Source organism: Triturus cristatus, chromosome 8 (assembly GCF_964204655.1).
Source record: "Triturus cristatus chromosome 8, aTriCri1.1, whole genome shotgun sequence".
Lineage (NCBI taxonomy): Eukaryota > Metazoa > Chordata > Amphibia > Caudata > Salamandridae > Triturus > Triturus cristatus.
The window spans coordinates 1,182,695,255-1,182,718,404 of NC_140591.1; the positions used below are offsets into that span (position 1 = coordinate 1,182,695,255).

The window sequence follows — 23,150 nt, forward strand, 5'->3', positions numbered from 1 at the left end:
ATTATTCCCATGTTTCAAGGTGTGGGCTCTTTTTATGTCCCTGACAGTTTTATTACTTCTGGGCCTCGTGACATCCCGATTTGCTGACAAAAATCATCCTGATTTCCCCTAGAGGCAGCAGCAGATCTTTGGTGGTGGTCAGCGAAAGGAATACTTGCAGTGGGCATAGTTGAAGGCCGCTTTTTGTTTGCCTGCAAATTTACTGTCATTTTGAGTCCGCCACAGTGGGACACATTTTTGATACGTCTCTGTTCGAACCCATACAAAGCTGTCTATTGCGCCTTCTAACCATCAAAACAGTTTTTCTGACTATCATTACTTAAGCTCAGGGACTTTTACATGCTGCAGGCTCATGTGTTTATCCTCCCCTCAGCTCTTTTCAGACAAACTAGTTTTGAAAACCAAAATGTAATTTGTTCTGAAAATGGTGACTCCGTTGCACATGGGTCCGGTGATGAACCTTCTGGTATTCCTCCTACCTCCTCATTTACCAAGGTTGGGGAAAGGATCACCTGTTTGGATCCCTGCAGAGAGGTGAGCTTCTGTATAGACAGGACACAGGAATACTCGATCAAATAATCATTGATTATGTTGATACCAAGAAAAGCAAGACCATTCAGAAAAAAACCTCTTTCCAGATGGATAGTATTGTGCATCATGATCTGGTATGCTCTTACCAAATAGGAGCCCCAAAGGGTATTAGGGCCCATTCCAACACAGCAGAGGTTGCTTCTTCTCTTCTTTTCAGGAGTGTTACTATTCTGAACATCTCTTGAGCTGGGACTTGGGCTTTGGTCTACATCTTTACCAGATATCTCTTCCTTGATTCTGAAATACCAGTGAAAATGATTTACATTAGTGTTTCTTTTCCTTTTTTTATTTAAATATCTTTATTCCGTTTTTCTCCAAAAACGAACCTTCCCCCCCCCCCAAGCCCACCCCTCACCTTCCCCTATCAGACAGGAATACATACAAATCCTTAATTCCTCATACGTTATAACCTTATCTGTCAACTTATGACAGAATGCAATCAATCACAGTTTTTATAACTGTTACATACATCACTCTTAAAAAGAATATCCCATTGAACATAGTATTATCAGGACTAAGAGATAGCCTGTAATCGACGGAAGACTATCTTGGGACTGACACCAGTCTAATAGGGGGGACCAGATCTTCACCCCTCTTCTACGCTGTTTCCTACACTTCCGTTTATAAATGGCAGCCTCCATATTGGAGATTGCTAAAAGCCTAGCTAGCTACTGCTGGAAGGAGAGGGCCACAGGATTCAACCATGCTGAGGCTATGCACATTCTTAAAACTGCCATAGCAATAAAAATGAGTTCATGACCTACCCTTGCATTACTGGGATCTGCCGCCCTTAATAAGATAACATCACTAGACAGTACTATTTCAATTTGGAGTTCTTCGGTCAGGAATTTCTCTATCTCTTTCTTTAATGGTGTTAGTTCGGCACATTTGGAAAAAATATGTATGCTGTCGGCGTTGAATAGCTTACATCTTGGGCAGCAAGTCCCAATACCACTCCCCCACTTAGCAATTTTATCAGGCGTATAATATAAAAAAAAACAAGTTTTAAAAAACTATGCTTGTAATTTCGTTGACATGAGAATAGATTGAGACATAAAATATGCATAATTAAACTCATCGTTGGACATTCCAACTTTTTCCTGCCACTTCCGTGCAATTTTCTCCATATCGTCAGGTAATACCGCATTAATCAGAGAGTATATTTCCCCAATAGTGCTTGTTTTAATGTGAATTAGTTTCTCCACAATATCCACTTTCTCGAATCGCGCCCTTTCCCCCCCCACCTTTCGTGACAAAATCTCTGATTTGGAGGTATTTGAAAAAATCCCACCAGTCCAGCTTGAAATCTTTTTTTAGTTCTTCAAAAGATTGTATTCCTGTAGCGGAAAGGAGACAGCCTATCTGAACAATTCCCGCCTCTTTCCATTTATTTATACAGCTAGCTCTGAAAATATCCGGGAGGATTGGGTTATCACTTAAGGGGGTATAGAATGATATTCGCCCTATACCAAGCATTCTTCTTACCGATTTCAATACCTTAAACCCAACTATAAAGCGTTTTATATCTAACTTTTTTGTGGTAGCTGTCATGTAGATGACGCCAGAGATATCCTCTACTCTTACTGCCAAGGACCAGTTGGAAGATAGATGGTGTATTGTCCCCGGGTCCCTCCGCCCCCTCCATGTTCTGTATTAACTCTCTGCTATATAATAACACGGAGGCCCAATAGTATGCTTTTAAGTTTGGGAGCGCTAACCCTTCCCTATCTTTAGGGAGGGTGGGGAATTTATAAACCCGCCGAGGTTGCGAGTACGCCCAAATAAAGCTAGAGGACATACGCTCTATTGATTTGAACCATTGAGCTGAAAATTCTAGGCAAATCGCTCTAAATAGGTATAGAATTTTTGGGAAAAACACCATCTTCACAACATTAACTCTGCCAGTGATAGAAAGATGCAAGTTATCTAGGGCATGTTATCAAGTTTAGATGAAATGCAAACTCCCAAATATGTAGCCTTTTCTATTACACGGATGTCATTCATATTAGCATTGTTGTTCAATACTAACTGTGCTTTCCCTTGATTCAGAGCGTATCCGGATACTAATCCGAAGTTGTCAGCCTCACTTTCAATATCATGGCCAGATTAGGATCAGCAGTTACCACAGCTATATCATCTGCATAAGCTAGAGATTTGGTGGGAAAATCCTGTGACCAAATAGGTTTTATTTCCCTGTTTCTTTCAATTCTACGAATGAAGGGATCGATGTATATGGCAAATAAAAGTGGTGAGCATGGGCAACCCTGTCGTGTTCCGCGTGACATTGTAAATTCTTTAGTTAAAATCCCATTCACCCTGGTCAACGCAGAAGCAAAGATACTAGCCAAGGTGCTTGCAATGCGGCTGCAGCCTTAATTGGGGGCGGTGGTTCACCCGGATCAATCGGGGTTTGTGCCGCACCGGAATACGGCACAAAACCTGAGGCGAGTACATAGTGTCATGGCACGCAAATCCCTAATTAAAGAGAACGCTATAATCCTTTCCTTGGACGCACAAATGGCGTTCGATATGGTGGAATGGCCATTTTTATACGCGGTACTTCACCATTTGAGTTTTGGTCCCAACTTCATAAAATGGGTGAAACTGCTATATACGAAACCGATGGCACAAGTGGTGGCCAATGGGAGAATCTCAGACACCTTTCCACTGGCAAAAGGGACACGGCAGAGATGTCCATTGTCACCGCTTCTATTCGCACTAGTACTGGAACCCTTGGCGGCGTGGATACGTCAAGACCAAGTAATCCGTGGGCTCAAGTGGGCTCCGGGGTGGGAGGACCGAATATCGCTCTACGCAGACGACATACTCCTTTATCTGTCCTCGCCGACCCGCTCCCTCAATTGCCTCATGGATATCTGTGCGGCGTTCGGCCGGGTTTCAGGATATACAATAATCTGGACGAAATCGCATATTTATGTACTCTCAGGCGACCAGCCTCGACTCCCACGCAACTGTGCTGCCAAGATAGTGCATGATGGGTTCAAATATTTGGGCATCCATATCACGGCGCAGGATGCCCACTTCATAGCTGAAAATCTCAAGAAACCTCTGGAGCGGTTCCGCAGAGATGTGCAGTGCTGGCGTGCATTGCCGCTCACCCTATTAGGCAGGGCGTCCCTCTTTAAAATAATGGCACTCCCGAGGTTTCTATATGCCCTGCAAAATACACCATTTCCGATATCCCCATCATACTTCAGGGAAATCAATAATGAACTAAACAAGCTGCTGTGGGATGGCAAGGCGACGCGTATAGCGATGCACAAACTAGCGAAGGGCTGGTATGATGGAGGAATAGCGCTCCCCAACATTAAGGTATACTACTGGGCCTCACACCTGGTGGTAATTAACCAATGGCTTCACGCTGATCAGGAAGACCCGGCCTATCGCATGGATAGGCATCTGCTGGGTGCGGACAATCTTATGGAAGTACTCTACAACAGGAATCAACATAAACATCTCATAGGCCCTACAGCCCATACTATTAAGATCTGGCACGAAGTGCAGAGGGACATGGGTTGGGAAGGAGTCATCACGCAGGCGACACCACTCTGGGGCACAAATAAACTAGGAAGGCTGAAGAACACGAAGGGATTCAGACAATGGGACCTGATCGGTATCTCGAGGGTGGGGGACGTGTGGAAAAAGGGGGAGACCGTCCCGTTCACGCAGCTGCAACAGAGCTATGGGTTGGCTGACACAGAGACGTTTAGATACTTACAAATAAGGCATGCACTAACAGCACTAATACCACACGGCACGAAACTGCCAGAATCCTCACCCCTCGAGGACAGGCTCCTTACTGACCATATGACGAAGAAAGCTATATCACTCACATACAAAAAAATCATTAATAACCAACCAGACCCGACACAAACCCTAAAAGCTAGATGGGAGACTGACGTGGGTGAGCTGGATGAGACGGATTGGCAGGAAGCGTTGGCATCCCCAAGAGAAGTGGCGATTTCAGCTATATTTAAATTAATACAACTGAAGATACTGCATCGTACCTACTACACCAGGACACTACTGCATAAATTGCACAGAGCCGATACACCGCTTTGCATTAGACAGTGTGGGGAACAGGGCACGTTCTGGCACATAATATGGCAATGCGTAGAAATCCAGAACTATTGGAAAGCAATAATGCGCACAATCGCGCAGGTAACTGGTATAACGCTGGTTCCTGAACCAAGGGGTTGCATATTAAATATCTGGGAGGCCACAGACCTCAATCAGGCAGTGCAAACATGGGTAACACTAGGGATGGCCTTAGCAAAAAGAGATATTGCGCAGCAGTGGGGAGCCAGGCAAGTCCCGACACTCCGAAAGTGGTGTAATGGTATGGATGAACTAATGGTAACCGAAAAATCGGTCTACATACACAGAGGATGCCCCAAAAAATGGAATAAGATATGGGGGAAGTGGAATGAATATCGGGGCAACATCTGTGATCCCCCGCAGGAAGAATCCCTATCAGACATTTCCGACTAGCTGGGGGGTGTATAAATAGCACTGACGAGAGGTGTTTTGATGTGGTTAAAGAGACGGGTGCAGAGGTAATGGGGGAACCGAAAAGGGTCCTTAATGCACGACAAAGGCTGAAACGAGGAAGATGTAATGTACGTTGTGAAGAACGATATGGTAATGCAGAAATGGTTGGAAATGAAAATGTTAATAAAAAGAGTTTAAAAAAAAAATAAATCCCATTCACCATTGCAGTTCAATATACATTTTGCACTGCCTGGATATACACATCCTTGATTCCAACCCTAAACGTGGCAGCTCACAAATATTGCCAGGAGACCCTATCAAAGGCCTTCTCGGTGTCCAACAGAACCAATGCCATAGGGTCTCCAGCAACCTCCATACAGTCAAATAGTGTGATCACTCTCTGACTATGATTTATAGTGCATCTCCCTGGCACAAAACCGTGTTGGCACTTGGCTATTACTTTATGGATGATGGGTGCAATTTTATTGGCCAGGATTTTTTTATAGATCTTTGAGTCAGCGATAATGAGATAATTGGTCGGTATGAGCCTAGTTGTTCAGGAGGCTTGTTTTTTAGGGGGGAAAAATAACTAATTTAGCCCTAGACCAAGAGCTTGGAAGCTGGCCACCTTTAAAACTATGTATAATGAGATCTGTGAAAATACTACTAATTTGATCCAAAAAGGTGACATAGAATTCAGATGGGATACAGTCCATTCCTGTTGCTTTCCCTTTTGCCGAACTTTTGATTGTCGTTAAAACTTCTTCCGTGTCCGGTGTATCCTCTAAGGTTGCCTGATCTACATAGTCAAATTTTTCATTATCTATCTTATCTAAATACCTTTCGATATCTAATAGATCACCCCCTACCTCTGCAGTGTATAAGTCCCGGTAAAAACGCCAAAAGGCATCTCTTATGAGTTCATGGTCGGTTATTTGGCCTAACAGAGGATCACATATCTCTCGTATCAGATTTGCAGAGGTCTGTTGCCTTGTGCATACGGCCAGTTGGTGACCTATTTGTCCATTCACCTCATAAACCATTTTCTTCTGTGACCAAGCTTTTTTTTTCAAAGATATGTTTATTACATTTTTACAGCCTACAATCAAAAACAGTACCATCACTTGGTTCCACGCAGGGGATCAGAAAGCCTCAGCAGAATTATAACAGTCGAACAAAATGCAGTGATCAATATAAACCAGCTCCTCTTCTCATTAAGTAAGCCGAATGGTAGGTACAGCCTCTAAACGTCCCGGAGCTTAAAAAAAAAAAACATGCAAAATTGCTAAGCAAGCAGGCAGTTCTATAGAAGACACAACGTCCTTCCGTGACGGTAGCTTCCCCAAGTTGCTCAGCTGGAGTGCTGTACGTGGAATAGACAAAAAGCATAGACAAACTCATCCCAACATGGGACAGTGTAAATATGAAACAAGAAAGAAGAAGAAAAAAAAAACCACAATACCCACCCCCCACCCTACCCGTGGCGGCAGCGACATACATAAAATTGAGAGGTTGGGCGACACTGGGACTGTAATCAAAATTGAAAAAGATGGAGGGCTCTTATGATGGAGGGACACACAGCAGATGGAAGGCCTCAGGAAAGGAAGGAGACAAGGGGTCCCCATTTAACTTCGAAATTCTTATAGTTATCCCTGAAAATGTCATCCATACGCTCTAGGCTAATCAATCTCCATAGACAAGAGTGCCAGAGGGAAATAGCTGGAGCTTCCCTCCACTTCCAAGCGGCTGTCAAAGTAACCTTGGCCGCTCCAATGCAAAGCCATATAATCATTTTATCAGCTCGAGACTGTTGTTCTAGGGAGGAGTCACGATGCCCCAAAAGGACTCCCGCCATTGTAGTGGGGATGGGATAACCTAGCATGTCTTTTATATGTGCCAAAATTTCCTCCCAAAAGGGGCGAATAGTCGGACAATCCCACCATATGTGTTGGAAGTTCCCCAGAAGCCTGCACCCACTCCAACACCTATCCGAAGAGGAGGGGAGGATCTGCCGAAGTTTGGAAGGATGTAGATACCAGTCAATCATGGTCTTCATGTGTGCTTCCCTGAGTTCTGTGGAGTGATTGAAGCGTGCGATATCGGACCATAGGTGTGTCCATTCCTCATCGGAAATAGCACGGTGAATCAAGTCTTCCCACATGGACATATACCTTGGGCGTGGGGAAAGAACTGTTTTAAGTAGGAAGCTATTGACAAACGAGATCACCTCTTTCATATTAGTAGTCTTGGTGAGGAAGGCCTCAAATTTTGTGAGCGATCGAGTAGCAGCCTCCTGTACCTGAGGAGTAAGGGCCCAATGCATCAATTGTGTGTAATGGTATCTTTCTGTGTTCTCTAGTCCAAAGTCCCTTTTACAATGATCGAAAGTGAGGGGATCAAAATTATGGAACAAATGTGTTAGAGCTAAGCAGCCTCCCTTTCTCCAGGCCTCAAAGGGTCCCTCGTGCTGGGCCAGGGGAAAAGCGACAAATCTTTTTTAACAGCTTTGTCGATAAAAGTGTTGGTAATTGCTGCCTTAGCAATGGCAACCTGACTTTGTATTTTTGACAGTTCTTCTGCCCCACTGTTTCCTGTTGTCACCTTTACCAATTCCTGTTCGGCCAACCTTAAATTTTCCTGTAGTAGTTTCGTAGATTCCCTAGCCAGTTTATTGGCATTTAATGAGAATCTCAGTGTTTCCCCACAAACGACTGCTTTTAAGGTATCCCAGACCACGTCAATTGACGTGCTCCCTAGATTATCTACTAAAAAGTTTGGGATCCACTCTCTCATGTGTGCATAATATTCAACATCTAAAAGCAGGGATTTCTCGAAGGTCCAGGACCTTGATGGTAGGTTACCCATACTTATTTGTAAGGTGCAGATTAATGGGTTGTGATCCGATAGGACACGTGGTAGCTTCTCCAATTGGCATTTCGATTTCAGTGAGTTAGAGATAAGTATGTAATCAATTCTTACATGAGTGAGATGCGGATTAGAAAAAAAAGTATACCCTTGGTCGTTTTGTTTTAAAGTCTGCCAACTATCCACTCACCCATGTGTCTGACACATAGTCTTCAAGGCCTTAAAGACTTTAGGTTTATGGCCAGCATATTGCCAGGCCTCTTTTAGAGACCAGTCTTTAGGAAGGTTAATGTTAAAATCCCCGCAGATCATTAAGGGAAGTGGCCAGTGCGTAAGTTCATTTGAGATCTCATCAAAGACCGTCGGATCATCAGTTTTGCTTCCATATATTGCACAAATTGTTAGCTTTTGCCCACACCCATATTGACATTCGGTGACTGCCCAGCGGCCAAATTTGTCAGCTTTAGATCGACTAAACACAAGCCCACTCCCTTTGGCTAAAATAGCTACCCCATGGACCCTAGCACCCTGCGTTGTTGCGCATGTCAACCTAAACCCAAGTGTTTTTAAAATGTGTGTTTGTGAGCCTTCGATGTGTGGTTCTTGCAAGCAGACACTATTGGCACCCAATGCCTGTAATCCTACCGCTACTTTTTACCTTTTTTTAATATCGTTACGCCCGCAGATATTCGTGGACGAAACCCTTACCACTCCCATCTGGCTAGAGCCTGCATACCGGATGATCCTCCATGCTCAGAGCACTGCACAGCCCATATGGTGCCAAATATCCTGGTAGTAACAACAAACCAAATTAAACAAAGATTGTCACTCATATCATTTTTTTAACTACCTGTCTGACACCGTTCCCCCACCCCTCCACCCGCTACCAGTTATTGAGGTTGCCTAACCGAGGCCAGGGGTTTGACATCCGAGACAACAGAGCCCTGCGTGCCCGCCGGATCTCCCACCCCCCCCCCCCCACCCAAAAGTAGCACCTTCATGTCTAAAAATCAAAAAACCAAAAAAGCCATATTTACCCTAAATATGCCTATCAAAAAGAGAAGAAAAAAAAAAAGAATTAGCAGAAACATTAAAGACTATTTTCTGTGATAATGCAGCTGCATGATTTTCTTAAAGCCAGGATAAAAGTCCTTATGGTTTTTTTAAGAACATTATATTACTGCTACCACTATTTATTTCCAGAAACTTCCTCTAAGTATTTTTCAGCCTGGATCTCTGAAACAAAACTACGAGTGGTCCCTTTATATACAATTTTAAGTCAGGCAGGAATCTGAAGGTATACATCGGCTCCAAGTTTTTTAAAAGGATCTAAGAGCTGCCTGAGCCTCCATCTGCGTTCAACAGTGGCATGCGCAAAATCAGGTCTAGTGAAGAGAGTTATTCCATCAAAGGATCGTCTGCTCGTGGATCTGGCCAAATCATAGAGGGTTTGACGGAGAAGAAAGTTGCCAAAAAACAACAACAGGGCACGAGGATGTTGCTGCGTTGATGGGGTGCGTTTGGCAGGGGAGAGAGGGAATCTGTGCACTCTGAACTTCTTTATCCGAGTCCCAGGAATGTAGCTCTGGAAAAGCCCCTTTAAGAAATGTGATCATGAAACCTCTGGGTTCCTCCTTTTCCACCCCTTCCGGAATCCCTAGGAAGCAGAGATTGTTGCGCCGCTGCCTATTTTCCTGCTCCTCCATCTTCCACATAAGATCTTTGACTACACTCTCGTGTTCATCTCTTTGAGTTTTAAGAGTGGCTACATCTTTCTCTAAAGGCTCTGTACTCTCCTCCACGGAAGCCATCCGATCTGCGATTTCAGCGCAGGTTTTACCGACCCTCCTGACAGCCCCTTGCAGTTACTTGGCAGCCAGGCGTGATCTACGGCTGTCTGCCTTGGCTTCCTCCTGGAAGCTTTTGATAGATTGAAGAACAACTGCCAGAGCTGGTTCGCTCTTCGATCCTCCATTGTCTCCGCTTAGACTGCCACCTGTAGTTATTTGATTACCACTTGAGGCCATAGAGTCAGATAATATTGTAAGCTGAGTATCAGAATAATCCCACCTCAAATCTGTAGCACGTTCTTTGTCTGGGATATCATGTTTCTTTTTTTGACGACCCCCATTTTTCTTTTTTTGCAGTTTTTTCGAACCATGTAAACTTTTCTGAGGGTCCGTATTAGAGCTACTGTACCATTTGGGACCATCATCCCCGCTTGACACTGAAATGCTTATGTCTGACAGCTCTGATTAATCTGTTAATGAATAGTACTTGTCTTGATTGTTAGGGGTTTTGAATTAATGGCTTTGGAGTGCTTTGCTTGCGGTATTGCTATAGATTCTACAGTTCCACCAGCGATATTTGCACCATCACTTGAATTACTGTTTTTACTGCTGAGACTTGCCACTTTGTCCGCAAAGCAAGCCTCAACTGACTGAGTCACAGGTGTGGAATGAGCCTCAAAGTTTGTTTTATCCTCCAGATCTGCAGTGAAGGGAGCGCCTGGAGGCCCTAATTCATACAGTGCAGCTGGCAATTTCGGATCAGTCAGTGCTCCTTCAATCTGCTCTACTATCTCTGCTGTCAAACTTGGAGTTTCTTCTAAAGACTTAGGCCCAGTGCCAGGCCCCCCGTTGTGCCAAAACTGCTAGTGATTAACATTTGAGAATAGCTGGTCTCTTTGTGTGATTTAGCTGGACCTTTTTTAATAGGCTCAGTGATTTCGGAGTGTTTTTCACATGTGATTTTATCACTGCTTTTATCAGTGCACTCCCCCTTCTCTCCCCCACTTTTGCTTCTGGCGCCCAGAGTGTCCAGCCTTTTCTGCCGGGTGACTGACAGCGCTGAGTTGGGTTGTGAGGCTGCGTGTGTTTGAGCACTAAGCGCGGATACATTCTTCCCTTTGACAGCTTTAGTCCCCCTGCCAGCCATCCTTACTTGTTTGTGGCAGTTCCAAAGTATCACAGAATCAACTCGGGTTTCCAGAAGATCGCTGTACCATCCCAAGCGCTGTGTAATCCTCGAGCTTCCCGTTTGGCGGAGAGCGTGCTGTATGCCCTCGCTGAGCTCCTGCGTTCTGATCGTGCTGATGGAGGATCATGCAGGTCAGGAATAATCCAGGAAGCCCGAGCCGTGCGGGCGTCCTCGAGGCTGGGAAGTGATAAAAGCATGAATCCTTGCTTGTAGAAGAGGAATACTTTTAACACCCATGGAAGGTTTTTTCGCTGCATTGCGTTTGATTTACTGCATACTTAGCGTAGAGGGCATACAAAAGCTGTTTTGGCAGTGATTGGGGGTTTCGATCACCAGAGCATCGCGGCGGAGATGTCACTCGGACGCCATCTTGCCTCCTGACTTTCAGTGTTTATTTTCCTGATGCATTAGTAACTCCTGTGCGTTGGTATATTTCGGACTGAAATACATTTAAGGAGGGTAAATGTATAACTATGTTAAAGTGGTTAAGGGCAATAGTATTTTTCTTGTTGTTATTGAAGTTCCAGATACTGTTGGAGTATAACCTATTTTACTCCTCCTTGTAGATTAACATGGGGTGCGTTTTACAGTTAGCGATTCAGTAGTAAGCCATTTTGCACAGAGAATTGTCTTACTTGTAATATCCATGGTAGGAAGCAGGGCCAGAGACTTCTGGTGTTCAGACGAGCGCCGCCTAATGTACAGGCATATGTCTTTGGAGGAGTGATGACTAGAACTCAGCCCACCTTAGCTCCATTTCTAAATGTTGAGTGTGAGAATATTTAAAAAATAAAAACTGCTTTTAGAACTCTTGTTTTGATTCAGGGTGGGTTAATATTGTTGATGATCAAACAGCTGTCAAAGAATACAAATCTAAAAAATAAAAAATTGCCTGACCAGAGGTCAAAGGCTAGGCTCTCATGTTTTTACTGGGGAAGAGTGGATAAGCAGAATACGAAAAGCTGAGTTGCTCTTTGTGAACCATCATGTGTTGACCTCACAGATATCGGTTTGCATTTTGCATGCCAATCGAGGGAGAATGGTTTAGTGCCAGTTATTGGTCCTGTTTCTCAAGAATCATCCCAGGAAAAACACTTCAGCACAAGATGGTTGCATTGAATCTGTGTCTAATACTAACTTGAAATATCCTTAAATTGTTATATACTTAGCTTTTGTCACTAGGGTGCAGTCTTCAGACATTGTCTTCTAAACTCTACTTGATAGACTTTTCCTCTGAGTCTCATATTTACAAAGCAATTGTGTGTTTATCATTTGTCATTCTGTTTTTTTTAAAGAGTTCCTTTTTTTTCTTCTTATAAATAGTATTCTTGGAAGTTGGTTCATCCTACTGACAAGTACTCAAACAAGGACTGCCCAGACAATGCAGAGGAGTATGAAAGAGCGACAAGGTACAACTATGACAGTGAAGAGAAGTTTGCACTTGTAGAGGTGAGTCATTAGTTTCACTTTTCTTTTGTTTATGGGTCACTGTAGAGAATATATTGGTTGCAAATGCAATGTGTCCCTACCTCTTCAATCAGCAATATTTTTTACATTTTTTGTTATGTTGCTTGTAATATTCTTTTCAGCGAGCATTACCTTGCCTCCTAGCATTGTATCAGGAATATACAATAAGAAATTACTTAAGTGCCATTCTCAATGCTTTTTAGATGAATATCCTGGTTGTGCCTCCTTGGATTAACCTACTACATCGTAGGTCACTACATTAGATCAACCACATCATGAAACAATTATGCCGTCTCCACGGAGGGTTTTCTCCTTAGGTCCACCTTTTTTTGTTTCTTTAAAAAAAAAAATGAATTAAGCATGTTGTGCTAAAATATTAAGTCATTTTTAATTAAGTAATCCTAACTCTTTCCTTATTAAACCTCAATCCTAATCGTATTTATCCTGTAGTGTCCCACAAGGCAGAGGATCTGAAGTACCCAGTTTGCTCCAGATACAATGCCTTCCTTGGAGGCAAAAATATTTCTTCCTGTCCCTTGAAGCCTTACTGTTTTGTCTTTTGGAGACATTCAAACATGGTGATAGATGAAAACTTATAGAGTACATTAGAAATAGAAGAGCCCTCTCAGTCATGTTGTTACATGCAACCCTTCAGTAGTAAAAAAACAAAACATAGTTACCTTACTTTTGACCTGTTTTTTTAATGGCATCGATGGATGTAACGGGCCACTACGTCAAATGCTTTATTCAGGAAATGAAGGCAAAAATACGAGACAGCACATTATGAATTGATTCATAAAGCTACTTTGAGGATTTAGATCATATTGTTAAATTTTATATTGGCCCTGAAGAAGCAACAAGGTAGTTGTGAAATTCGTTTTAGCACTTCATGTGCTATGAGAAGAATAAAGGAAACTGATTTTTTCAAAAATTAAATACAGTCTTTGAAGTCATCATGTTTGCCTATAGTTAAAGTACATTTCGAAAGTCTACACCCCCTTGAACACTGTCACATTTTATTGTGACAGTGCCCCATAGTTGCATTCTTTTAAATGAGGATAGTTTTCTACTTCAATACTAACCATACTGTACATTTTTGATGGGAAACAAATGTTATTGTTAAAAATATTTATTGTAAATACAATATTGTAATATCGTTCTTGGATAAGTGTCCACCCTTTTGAGTAATTCCTTAATGAAAGCACCTTTGGCAGCAATGATCACTGACATACGTTTGAATTTAGCATCTACTAACTTTACACAACCAGATTTGGCAGTATTTTACCATTCTTTAAATAAATTGTTGAAAATGTGTCAAGTTTCTTGGCGAGCCGAGATGCACACCAAACTCTGTGTTATGTCAAAACGTTTAATTCAGAGTTAGGTAGTGTGAATACTGTATGTGACTCTCTGCAGAGGCTCGTGCTGCTTTTAAGCATACACACTGCAGCCTTCTCGGATGCACCTTTTGCCTGTCTGTTTCAACTAGCCCCACATTAACCTTGGCACAAAGCTCAAGGGAGCATCTAGTCCTGTTCCGCTCGGTGTCTCACAGCACACATTGACCCCCTTCCACGATGCAATGTGGGAAGGGCATGTTCCTCTAGGAGATTTGACATATTTACAAATTTGAAGACTGGATTGAAGTTCACTTAGGGTGTCTTCCAGTGCCGAGATCCGACCTTTGTGACCCTGTTCGCCACACCCCGAAAGACCTGGCACAGCAGGGCTACCTCTACCCCACCTCCCCGATTTTAGATTTTGAGCACCATGCAGGAGGTCTGGATCGCTGGTAGGATGGCTTCCGGAGAAGGAAGGAGGCGGAGAGGTTGCTGGTTCCTGGAGCCCACAAGCCATAGATGTAGGGGCTGTATATTTGTTGATTTTGGATTGCCCTTGAGCTCCTGTGGGTTTATCGCGGCCCATGATCGAACAGTGTAGTCCAGCATGTTCACTTGGCAAAAGGATTAGGTCAATTTGCACTTGGGTTTGGGGTGGTGGCAAGGGTGGGGCAGCAGCCTGCTTGCTCCTCCAGGTCAGGGTGGTCAGCACGTACAGCTGGGGCCTATCCCATGTGTGCAGTCTCTCCCCACACCCATTCTGCCCCAGATGACGTTGAATACCAGAGTACTCAGGAGGGGGGACACAGCCCCCAAAATGGTCTGCCAAGGCTCGAGACTGGGACTCTCTCTGCCAGTACCAGGTAGCGAAAGATCATTTGCAGGGTTCCTTGGGATTCAGCTATTAGAATGCGGTCAGCTATTAGAATGCGGTACCTAGGCCTCTCTGACCACGTCTGTCCAGCCTCAGGCTGCTCCAAGCCTGCAAGATACCCCCCAGGGCTCAGCAGGATTCAGTCAGGCATGGTGGGGGGATTGCCCCAGGACGCCCCCTTACATCGGTCCATGGGAGGAGGAGCCTGCCACCCCCGACATAACTCCCAGGCTCAGTGGGTTGCAGCCACTCTGGCAGATTCCAGGTGGGGAGTCAAGGCAGGTGAGTGCTCTCGATGGAGGGTGGCAGGCGGGCCCAATTCAAGTTTGGAGGGTACACTCATCGCGTGCCCCCTGGTCTGTAGAGGTCGATGCGGGGTAGGGGTCCATCGCTCCGTGGCATCCTGGACCTTTGGCGGTGGCAGGCTGTGGCCACCTTGGCACCCCTCCTGAGGCTTCTGCCTCCACTATGGGGTAGAGAAGAAAGAGCTCCACTCCCTGCCCTCAGGGCTAAGGGCCCGGCCTCACCATAGGGGGGACCCAAAAGGAATCCCCTGTCCTGTCTCCATGGCACGCAACCAGCAGCTCCTGTGGCTCTGGGGTCGCTCTAGAGCCGCGCGGCTGCCATCTTCAGGACTAGCCCCCACCCAGCATGGCTACTCCACTGCCTATTGCGATCGTCCCTGGGCAGTGGTTATATTCTTCTGGGGATCCCCGGACTTTTCCAATAATGATTGGGGGCTCCGTGGTCACCAAAACCCCTGTCAGCACCCAGGATGATTGTGGCACAGGCACAACCGGTCAGGAGCTCTAGCGAAGAGCGACCATCATCTTTGTCCGCTAGGTCATGCCCCCTGCAAAGTTGTTTTTAAGTAATTATGAAAGGACCCTGAATAGGTGTAGAGTATTTCACTGTTTTCCTATAAAGTCTGTGTTTATTCAGAAGCAGAAATAACCCGAGGCTAATGCACTCAACATGATTAAATGAGGCGCTCAGAGAACATTAACTTTGTAATCAAAGAGTTAAATTCAGAAGAGGCTTGTTGATGCTACCAATGGTAAAATAATGTTGCATTCTTCTGAAGATGCAGTTTCTTCATCAACTAAAAAGAAAATTGACGAGTCTGTAAAAATATGTCCAGAAATTAGATGAAGATCGAAAAAGATATTGAAATAAGCGTTAATGGTATCAACTTTTTATACCTTTGTGAGAAGAGTTTATAGACTATTGAAGGATGGCACCAACCAGACTATTCAGTGTTTTCTACTTCTCCACTACCCAGTAGTGTGAGCCACGCCACTGCAATTTTCAGGTCTGTTTTTGTTTGGCTACTTCCTCACTTCTGTATTGAAACAAGACCGGTTTAGTTCTTCAGAATCCTCTTCAAACGAATAAAACATAGGAACTTTCATGGCTAATATTAGATAAAAGAGGCTTCATGAGGAAACATTTGCCACTTGCCTGTAGTAAACATACTGTTGGAAAGTAGATGTATGTATACTGCCAAGTGCATAGCCTTGAGAGAAAATCTAAGTGTCGAAGAAACCTTAGAAGATAGTGGGGATTTGGTTTTGATTCTAGTAGTGCATGATGGATTGTACCAAACCTAGAATCTCACAATTCCTGCCCAAGCAGAATGAAGAGTGACAAAGGAGAAAGCAGTGCAAGGTCATTCTTTGGCTAACTGCAAATACAGACATGGATCCTGCTAGTCCATGCAGATGAAAGCATGGATGCTGTTGGTGTATACCAAAACCGCCTTCTTCTCGTGCAACAAAATAAACTCCTTCAGGGCTCGGCAGATAGCCTTCAGATGCTTTTTAGGAAGGAAAGTGGCATGAGAATCGAATGTGAGGTTGCTTACAGTACCTGATTATTATCAGATGTGAAATATACACTAATGCGTGATTCCAGACACATGATGCATGAGGTGTTACTTTAAAGAAATGGCTTGTTAGGGGAAGCTTGGATTTCTAGCAAGTTTGAGAAACAAATAATCAATGCAGCAGGGGATATAATGGACTATAATGTAGGAGAACCATAAGGTCAAATCAATCATGTCTGTTTGAATGCCTTTCTCCTTCTAGAGGCCATCCAGTCGTTGAGACTCACCATTCACTGGATGGCCCCTTTAAAAAAACAATTGAATGACAGTGACTCCGGAGAAACTTCAGACTGCTTAAAAACTCACTTGGTCCTTGTGTCAAAATGAAAGCACAGAGCAGACACATTATCTCCTCGTGGCCCTCATTAGTTGGCCTATCAGTTGACAGTAAGAAGTGATCTGGCAAGGGAATATTAGGGTGTTTCATGGATATGAAAGTACATGTGCAAATTCAATCCATCTCTTCTGGGAAGGTGAGAATATGGTTAAAGGTTGACGCCTTGAACTTCCCTTCTGATAGGTGGTATTTGTTTGGGACCATGTAAAAAATATGTTATGAAGGTCAATTTCTGTCTTCCACTGTGTTGCACCGTGGGTAAAAAACAAAAGTTGTTTATTGTTTGCTCATGAATCAAGCCTGGAATCTTTGGAACCTCTGCTAAGTTCCTGAGCAAAAGTTAGATCTTTCAAGGGTGATACTAGGGGAACATGGAAGCTGTGGCCTGCATATTTGCACTAGGAATCCTGTTCGACAAGATTACTTTGTTTGTAAAAATGGAATACAAGTACCAATGGAACACTGTGAGAAAGTGCCATCTTTCTTGCATGGTATGCCCCCACTTTTTGCTGAACTGCTGATGTACTTTGACTGAGTGTGCCCTGGGCTCCTGCCAATCAGGTATCCGGGGCCTATGTTCCTTTCCTAAGACTGTGTTGAAGCCTAAACCCAATTGGCATCTCTGGCCACGTCAGCACCTGGTAAATGGTACATTAGGTACGCTGGGCCTTGTGACCACAGAAGGCCCCTAAGGGCAGCAGCACTTATTGTGCCACCCTTAGAGGCCCTGTACCCTGACACACACACACACACTGCCATTGCAGGCTGAGTGTCTGGGTGCAGAACAAAACAGAGAGTCGTCATGGCTCACATCCCTGTGTGCCATGCCCACAACACACACTGCCCTGGCATACATCAGACAGCCCTCTATCTGGGTGCCCTATGCCAGTGGTGTGGGTACAGGTGCATGAGCCATGTGCCCCTACAGTACCCAGGTCCATTCCTGGGCACTGTAAGTGCAGTGCTGCCATTTAAGAGTATATGGTGCTGGGACATCGTCAACACGAACTCCACAGCACCATGATGGCAACACTGAAGACTGAGAAGTTTGGTATCAAACTTCTGAGCACATTAAACCCACACTGATGCCAGTGTGGGATTTAATGTACAATGCACGACAGAGGGCATCTTAGAGGTGCCCCCTGAACCTAACTTACAATCCACGTCTTGTCTGAGGGGCTGCCTAGGCTGCCACACAGCAGATATGTTGCTGGACCCCTGGGTAGAGAGCCATCCGCTCTTCTGGGCCTGCAACAATGCACATCCTGGGCGAGGTACTAAGTCTCCTCCTCCAGGATGGGCGAGGTGCTAGGTCTCCTCCCCCAGGATGGGCAGGGGAAGCTTCAAAGGCATGTCGCCTTTTGTGAGCTTCTCCAGGCCACTTGCTGTACTCAGCATCTAGCCCCTACCGGTTCTGACTCCCACTCTGGCGGGAAGACTGGCCGGAAACCCCAAGGAAGGAAAGGGGGTGTGCCTGCCTCTGCCAACCCCACCCCTCAGGTGGGGGAGGCAAGGTGAAGCACATCTCCGGGCTCGTGCCATCTTGAAGATGGGAAGCCCTGCCCAATCAGGACTAGGCTACTACCCCCCTCCCACAGGAGAGTGGCAGGATAGGGGGTGTACCAACCCCAGGGAAGGGACCCATTGGTCCCTGCCCTTTACCTACCTGTAACGTCCCTAAATTTAGTATTTAGGGGCACCCTGAACCTTCCTTCTTCAGATCCAGATTCCGAAACAAGAAAGAACAAGAAGACCTGCCGTGCAGCTGCTAACAAGAGGAAGACACCAACTGATTTTTCCCCAGCCCTACCGGCCTGTCGACCCTCGAACCTGCTCCTGCTAAACCCCGGCATCTCCAGTGGTCAGCAACCTCAAAAACCCCGGAGAACCTGACTGCCTTGTGACTCTAACTACCTGGGACTCCCACGAGCAGTGGTACTGCTCAAAGCAAGTAACTGACCCCTGGCATCAACCAGGAACCGCGAACCCTGCACACTCTGCACCCGCCAAGCCTGGCCTGTGCTGGAGTGGACAAAGACCACGAGGACGTCCCCCATGCGACTGTGGCCCCGAATCCAGCACCCAAGGACCCCCCTCGACGCTCCTGACGACGCCTGCAGCCTCAGAACCAGGGACCCTTCCAACCGTGACCAGCAGAGGGTAAGATTTCCCGACAACCAGAGGCACCCCTGCACCCGGCACCCTGCGGCCCCCTGTGCCCAACTCCTGGGTGCCTACCTATCCTCCAACTACCCAGCTTACCTCTAAAATTGGTGGTCGCACCTGAAGAATCTTCTTCCCAGAGCTTGCAGCCTTTGTTCGTTCTTGAGCTTCTCCATTGCAATCCATTGAGTGCCCGAAGGCTCAAAAGCACCCTGCACCCAGCCGCCCGAGTGGCCCTGGCAGTGCAACTTCTACTCTAACCTACTTCCCCATTTGCCCTGAACAAGTGACCAGGAGCCCAGCTCCCTCAGCCGCATGGCCTGCTAGCCAGCAGCCACCAACCAAAGGCCCCCTGCCTCCTATAGGATAACATTGGGCCCAACTCACTCTGCACCCGGCTGCCCCTGTGCCGCTGAGGGTGTAACAGCTGTACTTACCTGACCCTGGGAGACCCCTGAGTCTATGCCCAGAACCTTAACTCTGCCAGTCGAGTACTTACCCAAAAGCCGATAACTCACTTTTCTTCCATAGGGTAACATTGACTGGTTTCACTTGGAAATTCTTCTAAGTGTCGAGTTTTGAATCTTTAAAATATTCATCTAAAATCAGCCGAATTACGAAAACTAATTTATTCACCAGTTATCGGGAGAGATCCCAGTGCTGGATCTTGGTGCCCAGCACTGACCCTGAAAAGTAATTACAACCATACTTACCTCTAACTTGATTTTCCTCCATAGGAGAACATTGCCTGGTTTTCACCAGAAATTCTTTGAAGTGTCGATTTTGCAAACTTACAAATATTTGTTAAAAATCGCCTGTATAACAAAAACACATTCTTTCAACTTTTTACAGGAGATGTCCCAGTGCTGGATCCAGGATCCAACACTGAGTACCTGCTAAGGGAATTTCCTCCCCTAGGATAACATTGGTGAATCTATGTGAAACATTTTCCAAGTGTCAACTTTTAAAATACAATAATATTCCTTAAAAATCATAACTGTAACCACAACGTTTTTACTCAACTGTTCACAGGAGATGTCCCAGAACTGAATCTAGGATCCAGTCCTGTGGTAAGAAAAGTAATCCAAAAAGTAATCTATTGCATTTAACTAGAAATTCCCATTGAGCTCAATGTATAATTGTGTTTGAAATTGTGTTGCCTATTGCAACAACTGTAACTATTGCATTCAAAAGTCTATTGCCTATTGAAAGTATTTATCTAAAGCATCTCATTCTGAGAAAGTATATTTTGATACCTATTGTTGGTTCTAAAATAAAACAAGCATATATTTTTATATACAAACCATTGGCCTAGAGTTCAGTTCTTGAGTGTGTGAGACCATTTGCTGACTGAGTGTGTACAACAAATGCTCTACACTGTCCTCTGATACTGCCTTACTGCTCGACCAAGCTACCACTTTAGAGAGTAAGGTTATATCTAACTTTAGCCTCTGCCAAACCTCTGGGGACTGTGGACTCTGCGCACACTGTACCTATTTGGGAACAGTATATGCAGAGCCACTTTCTTACAAACGCCTCTACTGGGGTTATGATTATGAGGCCCCAGGATGTTCGGAGTGCATTTTTAAGAAACCTCCTTTTGGAGGCTGCTTAAGCAGCCCCCAAAACTTGCTTTAAAAGTGTTGGTGGTGCATCTGCCTCTTCTACAATCACCACAGCAGAAGTATATGCACATCAGATAGCCTTCGCTGGGGTTTATGAGTGCTACTTCACCCAATCCATGAATATCCAAATAGTTGTTTTTTGCCACCCAGCAGGGAGCTTCCCTTAAGTGTGTGGCTTTGCGTCGTATTTCTTTTCTTTTTTATTGTTGTAGCATAGATGTCCCGGTCACACCCAGGGCAACCTTGTACCTCATTGTTTTAGTTTTTCCTCATGGGCAGAATGGGGGCCCACTCCATTGCTGCCAGGCCAGCTACTCGCCCGGTCAACACCATCCAGTCCCAGCACGAATGTCATCATGCTGATTCACCCATGTGGAACGCTAGTGGAGTGGTCTCTGCCCTACCTCATCCCCAACCCCCACCCCTCAAACACAGTCATGTGGGGAAGAGGAGGTGCACCACATCATTCCTGAGATCCTGGCCTCCCTGGTAGCAATGTGGAGAGCACAGTGGCACTCATCTTGATTTCCTTGTCCTGGTGAGACGGGGTCCTCGGAACCTATTGCCTTCTGTTGGGCCCCATGGGATGGGACCCAAAGGCCTATATTGGTTTGGGGAGAAGGCACCATGCACACCCATTTTCTATGGGTATTAAACAAATAACGATTGCACTGACCCCCAGGGTTTTGCCCTCCCCAGGAATATTTTAAGAAAGACAACGAAGCACCATGCTCTTTGATTTCTGCTTGGTCTTCCCAGTGGACCAGGCTGTATCTCGCTCCTCTTAGTGTTAATTTGGCTGTTTTGGGGCTCATTTTGCTCTTAGTGGCCAAGCCTAGCAACAGGAAGCATTTTTTGCAAGGCTCTTGGACTCTAACATGTCACTTTTTATGGGGAGCTTGTTTTCTTTGGCTACCTGTGCCAGACATGTTGTGTGCCTGTACTCCTGGTGCTCTTTCCTGCTGGTCGGGACGTCTTGAACAGCCCATCCACAGCTAACAAGTAGGACCTATGGCTTTGGCCTTCTTGTGGGGTACCGGTGTGTTAGTGTTAGCCTTTTTGATGGGGGTCACCCAGCTGAAGGACCAGTCCACAGAAGTCTCTGGGGAACCATCCAGGGTCCCTAGCAGGTCCATTACCCTAACTCTTCCTCTGGGGCCATAAGGGGCCAGATGCTGTCCCTTGAGAGATCCATCCTAGACCTCCGGGCCAGCTGGAGTCCATCCTTGTAGTTCTTTCAGCTGACTCTTGAGCAAGATTTTTTAGGTGGGGAGTGGAAAGTTCTACAAGCCAGACACCCCCAGGCCAATCCTATAGTCCCGCATCATCACTCAGCCCCTGTCCCAACCCTCCTGCACAGCATTGTGAGACATTCCAATACGGCAACTTCAAGTTGTCTGTAGACAGAGCTTCCCTGAGAGTCTTAGCTCCTCCCCTACCTGACACAGATGCCTGATCCCTTCCCACAAAAAATTCTGAGTTTAAAGGGAAGCCACTCCTGTGTTTGGCTCCAGAGGTCTGGATCTCTTCCTTTGTTTCAGATTTCAAGCACTGCCAAAAGCACTATTGTGTTGGGAGTCCTTTGATCCGCTTTCTGCGTAGCAGAATAATTGACTTGATCCAGTTGGGTGAACAACAGCCTGGAATCTGATTATGAGCGGAGCCAGGGAAATATGACAATTCTTACAGTGTCATAAGGAGAGTAGATATGATATAAAGGGCTGTGGATCTACAAATGGGGTGTATGTTTACACCTAGATTGGTACCTCGCTGGACCCTGTAGGCTTAACTGGGACATAACTGTCTTTAGTGCATATTGCACCTATAATGTACAATCCAGTTCAAGCACCACGGACCTTCAATAAGCGCTCCAGATCTACACTACCAAGGCCCCCTCACATTATAATGCATATCCCAGGTCAATAGCAGTCCTTGAAGGGTTGCTTCTGTAACATGCTAATTGCACAGATATCGGGCTGTCTATGCTCATGTGCTCACACATTCATCTGTAACCATCGACCGTATCTTAACAGGTGGCCATCGGTGATTAGCATCCTCTCCCCTACCATCCTTTTCCTTATTGTCTCAACCAGCCCTACCAAAGCAAACTTAGTCAACTGCATGAGCAACGTCCTTTCTTGGATGAAAAACAACTGCCTCCAGCTCAACGCAGACAAAACCAAAGTTCTAATTTTCTGCAAGAACCACTACCCCTGGGGTGCCTCATGGAGGCACCCGGAACTGGGCCCACCACCGACCCCTGTGGAACATGTCTATAACTTCAGCATCATGCTGGACAACAACATCTCTGTTAGCAGACAGATTAACACAAGATTTTCAAGTGAATCCAGCTGAACATCAGCTGAACAATCATCCAGGCTGGCTCTTAGCCCAAGTAGACTTGATTACAGAAATGCCCACTACATCGGAATCCCAGCCCATGTCCTACACCGACTCTAAACCACCCAGAACGCTGCCCCCAGAGTCATCCTTAATATCCCACGAAATAACC

General features: G+C 45.3%; 1 protein-coding gene across 2 annotated transcripts in view; it reads left to right on the plus strand.

The window, feature by feature from the left end:
- Window positions 1-23,150, plus strand: part of CYFIP1 (cytoplasmic FMR1 interacting protein 1) — a 517,233-nt gene that overhangs the window by 125,573 nt on the left and 368,510 nt on the right. For both annotated transcript variants that reach the window (XM_085622863.1, XM_085622862.1), the window contains exon 13: window positions 12,271-12,396. In XM_085622863.1, coding sequence (XP_085478989.1) covers window positions 12,271-12,396 — 126 coding nt within the window. The remainder of the gene's footprint in view (window positions 1-12,270; window positions 12,397-23,150) is intronic.